The sequence below is a fragment of the Vespa crabro genome, chromosome 4 (assembly GCF_910589235.1).
Source record: "Vespa crabro chromosome 4, iyVesCrab1.2, whole genome shotgun sequence".
NCBI lineage: Eukaryota > Metazoa > Arthropoda > Insecta > Hymenoptera > Vespidae > Vespa > Vespa crabro.
In genome coordinates this window covers 1,026,386-1,034,857 of record NC_060958.1, presented here as the reverse complement: position 1 = coordinate 1,034,857, position 8,472 = coordinate 1,026,386, and the positions used below count along the sequence as shown (strand labels likewise).

Below are 8,472 nucleotides of genomic sequence, written 5' to 3'. Positions count from 1 at the left end.
TTTATATTATTTATTTTTAGATCGCTTTATTTGAATAATAAATAAAACTTAAAGAAATGTTACCTTAGAGACTAAATAACAATTTTTTTTTTTTTGAAAACACAACTTGTTTCTAGTATTATCAACTTATGGTCTTATCATCGTGCTATCAGATAATTTAATTAAAGAAAAAAAAATTCTTCAGTATACACATAATAATAAAAATAAACAATTTTTCTTATAAACGATTATTTGATGAATGAAAGATACATTAGATAATGAATGTCCAAGGTCGGTCCTGTGGCGCAACGGATAACGCGTCTGACTACGGATCAGAAGATTCCAGGTTCGAATCCTGGCAGGATCGGATGGTTTTTTTTTTTTATTAATATGCTGTAATAATAATTTTTTAAACAGTATTATTTATATCTATAAATATAAATTTATATTTACGTGTGTTTTATTTCTGTAAATCTTTATAAGTTTATATTTGTAAGTTCACTTTTACTTTCGTTATTTCTATTAACATGTATATAAATTATACGACATTGTCTTAAATTGAAATATAACACGATAACCATAGAAATTTTTTTTATATTTTAAATAAAAAACATCATATAAGAACGCGAAAAGGAACTAATCGGAATCAATTCAACGGTCCAACTAACATAAGAAGCGGAAACACACATTGGTTTAATCAGTAGGTATGAATACTATCTTCCTGTCTATTGTATATTATGCTCGTTGTTCCATAGACTTAAAACAGTCGTCTATCATTGGAAAATATATTTCTTATCGTAAATCATGAAAGACGAGGTCAATTTTGCATTTATATATTAGTTTTTGTTCGTGCCACGTGCGTGCCTAAGGCAGAACAATCTGAAAGAGAACCGCTGATGCCAGTCAGCGCTTACTCACGTTTCTCACGGTCGAAGCATTCGAAATACATACAAGCCTGCATACCTTTAAGCCCCGTGCTTTCTCGATCCTCGGATCCTTTCTACGTTAAAATGAATGAGATAGTCACGACTTTACTTTAATGTCGAACAAGAAAGCCTTTCGGGTCTTTCACAATGTTGCAAAAAGGGTATGCTACGCAGGTTAAGAAAAAAAAAAAAATAAATAAAATCTGATTGGTAGGATTACTTTCACTGGCATCGTTAAAGCACCTATCGAAGAACGATTATCTTTTGTTCCGAATAAGAAACGCGCGGTAGAATATAAAAGGATCTGCTTAACGTCATGGAAACTAATTGGAAGCAAGCGTAGTCGGATGGGTCAAATAAATTAACCCATTGCGGTTGCTTCTTTTAAATATAAAGAAGGGTTAGTTGTAAAACGCATGTAAAACGAGAAGGGCCATCAAGAAGAACGCCGAGGACGTTCACGAGGCGCACGGAATCCTTCTCTCATTACTTTTCTCTCACAAAATCCACCGAATTTCAAAATCCATCTGCAGTTTCCTACTTCGGCGTACATAAACCTATATATATATATATATATATATATATATATATATGTATGTATATCGGTGTTACGAGAAAAGACATACAGTTATTTATAGGTTAGAGATTATATTTTACAATGATACATATACAAGTCAATTTAAATCAAACGAAACGTCAATTAATCGATTGCAATGAAATTTTTTACGATTATGTAATACAAGGTGATTCAAAAATTGTCATATAATTAAAAAAATGTAAGGTCGACGATCCGCCCTCGAGCCCCGTCCGTTATTATACATATTCGGACCCCGTATTCTCAGTATGACTTCTGGGAAGGCATTCCTTCGAATTGCCAAAGAATTTTTTAACAGGAGTGGTTTCTCTTACCTGCGGTCTGCGGACAGGTATCGACAAGGCACGATACTCGATACGTCAGGTACTTATACATATATATATATATATATATATATACACGTATATATATATATATTTATATTTTTATGTATAGGTACCGAGTACCTGCGACTCCTCGAAGTCAACGCTGAAAGGTCGGGGGAGGGAAAGAAAGAGAGGGAGAAAGGAGAGAAAGAGAGGGGCCGGTTTTTCTGGTTTTGGTGTGCCTCAACCTTGCAAGCTTTGCTTGCTCCTCTCGTGAGGTTTACGTACAGGAAGATGCCTGCGCGTTTTAAAGCGACGTCTTCGACCACTTATCGTTACGAAAAAAATCTTACAGATGTAAATTGAATCGTTTTTCTATTTTCTTTTTTATTCTACATATACGTAAGTTTAATTTTTTTTTTTTTTTGATCAATGAAAATGATATTAGATTTCAAGGGACTTCGCTTTTGCATGGCTCTGATCTTTCCAAAATTACATTCCTCATTCTTTTCTTTTGTAACTTAAAAATGATTTATCCGATATCCGGTTTAACGTTTAATCATAGGTATAAAATTTAATTTACCGTTATCTCTCACTCTCTCTCTCTCTCTCTCTCTCTCTCTCTCTCTCGTGATAGACACGCAATTCACCTTCGACCTTGGTCTATTAAACGAAAAGAATATCTTATTAACTTTTGATGATCTTTATTTTTGGCTTTTAAATAAGATAACCAATAAATAACAATTTTTTAATACAAACTTAATTATCCGATTATACTGTTATAATGTAGTAGATATACGTACATATATATATATATATATATATATAAATTACTTTAGCATTGAAAATATTGATGTTCTCATTAAGATAAAAAGTTTCAAGTACGTTAATTATTTTTTATTTATTTATTTTTTTCTTTTTTTTTTCTTTTTTCTTTTTTTTTTTTTTAAGAACATAAAATTCCAATTCTATCGACTTTTGTCGACTTACGTTAAATTCTGCATTTATATGATACACCACATTTCTCCGCCGATAGTTTTTCTTCATTAAGTATAAATCGTACAACTAACATAGAGTCGCCATCTATCAAAAGGTATTAAACTTCCGGTTCTAATTATATATTTTTTTACAGTACAATTTTATTTATTCTGAATAACGTTATGTGTTTACACAACGTTATATAATATGTAGTAAATTATTTTTAATTATCTCCCGATTATTATGCATTTCCATAGTGGTCATTTCAAGCATATTCTATAGTAACGTCTTGATAACTGGACGAAGAAAAATGTCGACCGTAAGTAATGTTTTATACAATCAATAATTTATTTGAGTTTCAAAATACATCGTAGTTATTCGTTTCAAAATACATCGTAGTTATTCGTTTCAAAATACATCGTAGTTATTCGTTTCAAAATATTTAGATAATTCGTATAATTGGATTATATATTTTTCCAATACATTTTAACAAGGATTTGTTTATTTCACATTAGCAAGAAATACTTTACTCACCAAGTGAATGGAGTAAAAGATTTAAACCGGAAGAATTAATATCACGGTTTTTAATCCTTGCAGTGAACGGTATGACTACTGTTATATTTATGTTTTTAAATTCTAATTAGAAAACAAATCCTTCTTTTATTATATTACAGAAACGAAAAAAGCACGAAACACTACGAAGTGTCTTTTAGACATCCCATATGGTCCAACAGAGCGTACGAAATATGATATTTATGGAACCGACTTACCCAATGGTACCAATGCATAACTAAAAAAAAAATTATATAAAAATTTACTTGTATTTTTTTTTAACTTTTTAGATGCACCAGTATTTATATATATTCATGGTGGTTATTGGCAAGAATTAAGTAAAGATTTCGGAGGATTTTCAGTGCCAGTTCTTGTCGCCAATAAAATTAAAGTTGTATTGATCGGATATGATCTATGTCCTAATGGTAAAATCTATTCATAAATTTTTATTATTATTATTATATATAATAATAATATATATAAAAATAATAATAATAATAATAATAATAATAATAATAATAATAATAATAATAATAATAATTTATATAGTATTTAATAAAAACAAGAACGCAAAATTAACTCGTTAATTTTTCAGTTAAATTACAGGATATAATTTCTCAAATAAAAATTGCAACTGAGACAATTTTAAGTTCTGCTGTAAATTCTGGATGTCGGTATGAATACTTATAACGCTAGAATACGTTAATTCTTATTACGAAAAGGTCATATATGAAGTTTATTTGAATTGATATCGCGTAATATTATTAAACATTAATATACTACAGATGTGTTTGGATATGCGGTCACAGTGCCGGTGCACATTTAGCAGCCGCATTATTACATGATACAAAATGGATTGAATGTATGACGAAGCGAGGATATTTTCAATTGATAAAAGGTCTGTTGCTCGCTGGCGGAATTTATAATTTAGGACCTCTTACCAATACCTCGTATAATGAAGCTTTAAAACTTTCGGAGTAAGTATCATATAATTTTTCGTTTTTCATATTTCCCATGTTATATCTTTTAACGATTTTCTTTTAGAGATGATATTAGAGAATTAAGTTTTTCTACTCTCGATACTAAAGAATATAAACCTATTAAAAATTTAAAAGTAATCGCTACTGTAGGAGAGTGTGATTCTCCTGTATTTATTAACGAAACACGTGAATATGCTCAAGTAAGTCTTACAATACATAAAATTTGTAAAATTCGTATATGTGAATTTATCAAGTTGAAAATAATATTCTTTTTTCTCTCTTTTTTTTTTTTTTTTTTTTTTTCTTTCTTTCAGAAAATTTTGTCTTTTGTGGATAACGTAGAGTATATTTTATTACGCGACAACATTGATCATTTTGATATCGTAGAAAATTTATTAGATACTGAATTTGTTTTAACACGATTAATATTGCAATATATGAATGTATAGAAACACGAATACTTAAAGTATATAATTAAAAACGAAGCATACATATATACTTTTACACATGTTTTACGATCATTTATCAATTAAATGGTTTTAATTGTAATTAATTGTTTATGTATTATTCATTATTTGAATTCTTGATTTCTACATATAAATACAATTATTTTAATGTTTAAATATACATATAAAATACTTAACACTAAAGTGCTAAGTTTTTCTAAACTATAAATGTCATTATAGTGATCAAAGTATACATATTTTGGTTTTGTTCGCAGTCATTTTGGTTTATTTTTTGAACTTCCTATAATGGACATTCCTATCGAATTTGTTGTATGTACTTGTTCTGCTGGTACAAGAAGGTGCACGATAGTCTTATTTTGTTTTGTTCCGTTATTATTACCATTATTATTTGTATTTTGTCGATTAGAAGAATGTGGTAAATGTATAATAGTATTAACGGAACTTACATCAACTACTTGTTTTACCACAGATAAAGATTTTATGTTTGATTTATTTGCAGTAATATTTCTTGGATTTACTTTTAAGTAATTATTTGTAATATTCTTAACATTGATAATACTTTTACTTGCCAAATTTGCAGGTATCACCAAAGCCTTGTATGTATTCTTTGAAGGAAGTATAGCTGTTTGAATTTTAAAATTAGGAACCTCTACTTTTGTTATAGCTACATCATTTGTAAGATCAATCACTTCTTTCGTTGGTCCATTTCCCGAATTTTGAAATTTTTGCTTGTTGTCTTCCCAAGTTGTAGGATGTTTTGCAAAGGAACGTACACGTAACAGAGGTTTACTACCTCCTGTTGCTTCATCGCAGTCATTGTCCACCAGCATAATTTCATCTGTTTTATCTAATTCAACATAAATACTTTAATAATTAGATAAATACAAATCTTTACATAGAATTATATTAATTCTTTTTAAATAATATATATAAATCTTCGATCTTACCTTTAGTATCATTGTTATTTAATGTGGATGATTGTTGAATAATTGATACTTCTGATTTTATTGCTGAACTTGATTCTTCATTCACCTTTTCAGAAAGTCCTACGTTTATATCATACCTTACTTCATTTACATTTTTTATTAACACATCCTTATCTTTATCCTCACATGTATTTGTTAAATCATTTTTTGAACTAGTCTCATTTTCCAAGATATGTTTGTTTTTGTTTTTATTTTTTTCACTGCTATTAATACTAGCTTTATCTTCTTCACCTTCATCTTCATCTTCTGCAATATCATTTTCATCTTCGTCATCTTCATCATCCTCCTCACTGTGTTCATCCTCATCTTTAGATTCTATATTGTTATCTTCATCATCATCATCATCATTTTCTGTATCTGCCTTATCTTCTAATAAGGAATTTTTCATTTCCTCTTGTTTTTTCACATAGTCTTGAAATACTTGAGATAATTTCTTTTCTCCGATCTCTCGATTTGTACGTAATTTTTGTGCAAGTTCATGATCTTTTAAGGCTGGATCTTCTTGTTTATTTTCCAAAGATAGAGAAAATGTATCCCAATAATCATTGCGCCTAGCACGTTGTAAGTGTTCTCCCAAATTAGTAAATGCCTTTTTAGCTATAACAGTTATTATTTTATTATAAAATTATTCTTTATTACAGTTTTAAACCTTTCGCTACGGGTGATTAGTCATTCGATAAAAAAAAAGAAAAAAAGAAAAAAAAAATGAAAAACTTTCTAAGGCATAAGAAGCAAATTTGAAATTTGAAATGTAGATTTTTTGCACGGAATCCCATTAAACGATTGTGTTTTGATATGCAGTTCAACCATAACGAAATAATTAAATTAGATGGAAAAAACTTACCGATCTGAGATTGTTTTTTTCTATCTAATCCTAAATTATTTTTTTCATTACAATCTGACACGCATTTCAAGATGTCCGTGTAATCTGGGAATATTAAATCATCTGTAAATCTGCCATTTCGTTTTAGTCTATTTCTTTTAGTGATCTTTGCATTTATAAAATTCGTGATTGCTTGATCCACAATAACAATTTGAGTTGGATTTAAATGCTTTGGTCTCAAATATGGACGACCTGCATCTGCATTATCACCTGTTATGCGGCAATACTCATTGTACAATTTTACCATTCTTTCTTTATATTTTTCAAGCTTAATGTAATTACTGTTATCTTCATCAGAAAAATTTACTTCAGCCTCTTCCAATGTTTTTATTCTTCTCTCACATATATTCATTACTTTTACTATTTTCTTAAGTCTGTTTTCCATATGAACATCCATGGTATTATCTTCATAATCTTCTTCATTTATTTCCTCTAGTTCCATATTATTAAAAATACTTGAAGATGAAGATGATTTGGAACATGATGATATATCCTTATAAACATTACTTTTACTTGTTTCAATTTGAGCAGATATTTTTGAAGTTCCTTTAGCTCTAGATTTCATTTCAGTCTTGACATCCATAATATGATGATATATCATATTGTCAGAAGACAAAATAGCATTACGTTTTTTATTTAAAAAATTCTGGAAAGCTTCTGATTTTGCATACATAGGATTCATTAAATCATATCGTCTTTTAAGTTTATTAACAATAATCTCCATTGCGGGTTCTCGTTTTTTTTGTAAGCATAAACTGATAAACATAGGAAATACATCTTGTTCTGGAAGAGATATATTTTTCCTTTCCTTAATAATCAACTGTGGCTTAACAGTTACATTATTTACAGGTAGAGATGTATAGTTTTGTGATTTAATATCATTTTGTTTATAATTATCCTTTGTTAACAGACCATTTATTTCTTGGCTTAATTCTGTTTTAATTTTTTTATCTATACCATTATTCTTTATGTTTGAAATATCATCGACTTCTGATATTTTGCGTTTTTGCTTACCTATATCTTTTCTTTCATTATTATTCAATTTCTGTACTTGTTCTGTACTTGTATTTACAAAATTAATCTTATTAACTTTTTCATTGCACTGTAGAGATTTTCGTTTATCATCGGTCTACAAAAATATATAAACAGATTTTAGAAGACATTAAAATATTTATAAATGATAGTGAATATATAGTTAAAATACGGCAAACTTAAAATTGTAACTATAAATAATATATATATTATAAATTCTGCAAGAAATATCTTATTAATTTATTAACTAAAATAACTGATATATTAAATGTATATAAAAAAGAAAGGTTAAGAAATATTGTACATAATTATTAAACCTTTTCATCATCGTCAGAAGAAATATAGATAATTTCACTTTTCTCCATAACTATAACCTCGATTTTGTCTTGAATCTTTCCGTTATTGAAATTCACGATAGATCAATCAAATAAATGAATGTTCATAGTTAACACATAAATTTAACCACATCGGTGATACACTTTTTTTCAGTCAGCAGTAATATTAAACTTTTATTAAGATGTAAATTTATTTTTTGTAAAATACTGCTTAATTACGATAGACTACATGTTATTGAAATCTCTGTCATCTAATAATGCTTTTCTTTTCATCCTTTCTTTAACTTCTTCAAATAATCAAATAAATTCAAAACAAAATGAAATGCATTCGTTAAACAGAATACAGTTATAATTTAAGAACGCGCAGCAGATAAGTATCCATTGTTACCAAAATAATAAATAAATTCGAACTATAATGGAGAGAGAAAAGAGAGATAGAATGACATTTCTAGTA

General features: G+C 28.3%; 2 protein-coding genes and 1 non-coding gene across 3 annotated transcripts; 2 read left to right on the top strand and 1 right to left on the bottom strand.

Annotated features, from left to right (window-relative positions):
* The first annotated feature begins 273 nt into the window (after nt 1-273).
* On the top strand, nt 274-346 carry Trnar-acg. The gene has a single exon. It is a non-coding gene; the product is annotated as a tRNA-Arg (tRNA).
* A 2,503-nt stretch (nt 347-2,849) lies between these two features.
* Nucleotides 2,850-5,136, top strand: LOC124423519 (kynurenine formamidase). The gene is made up of 8 exons (XM_046961310.1): nt 2,850-3,102; nt 3,299-3,386; nt 3,458-3,559; nt 3,626-3,760; nt 3,931-4,009; nt 4,121-4,312; nt 4,380-4,515; nt 4,630-5,136. The coding sequence occupies exons 1-8, from the start codon at nt 3,094-3,096 to the stop codon at nt 4,762-4,764; spliced, it is 876 nt and encodes a 291-aa protein (XP_046817266.1). The 5' UTR covers nt 2,850-3,093; the 3' UTR covers nt 4,765-5,136.
* Nucleotides 5,027-8,401, bottom strand: LOC124423518 (protein PFC0760c). Its single transcript, XM_046961309.1, has 4 exons — nt 8,001-8,401; nt 6,613-7,780; nt 5,730-6,365; nt 5,027-5,629 (listed from the first exon to the last, which is right to left on the bottom strand). Exons 1-4 carry the CDS (start codon nt 8,046-8,048, stop codon nt 5,037-5,039), a joined length of 2,445 nt encoding a protein of 814 aa, XP_046817265.1. The 5' UTR covers nt 8,049-8,401; the 3' UTR covers nt 5,027-5,036.
* Nucleotides 8,402-8,472: the final 71 nt, after the last annotated feature.

Coding starts and splice junctions, on each gene's coding strand:
- LOC124423519 (XM_046961310.1), top strand. Junction 3,761..3,930: donor ATATGATCTATGTCCTAATG/GTAAAATCTATT, acceptor TTAATTTTTCAG/TTAAATTACAGGATATAATT. Junction 4,516..4,629: donor AAACACGTGAATATGCTCAA/GTAAGTCTTACA, acceptor TCTTTCTTTCAG/AAAATTTTGTCTTTTGTGGA.
- LOC124423518 (XM_046961309.1), bottom strand. CDS start 8,048: ATGGAGAAAAGTGAAATTATCTATATTTCTTCTGACGATGATGAAAAG. Junction 7,781..8,000: donor CTTCTGACGATGATGAAAAG/GTTTAATAATTA, acceptor ATATTTTTGTAG/ACCGATGATAAACGAAAATC. Junction 5,630..5,729: donor AAATAACAATGATACTAAAG/GTAAGATCGAAG, acceptor ATGTTGAATTAG/ATAAAACAGATGAAATTATG.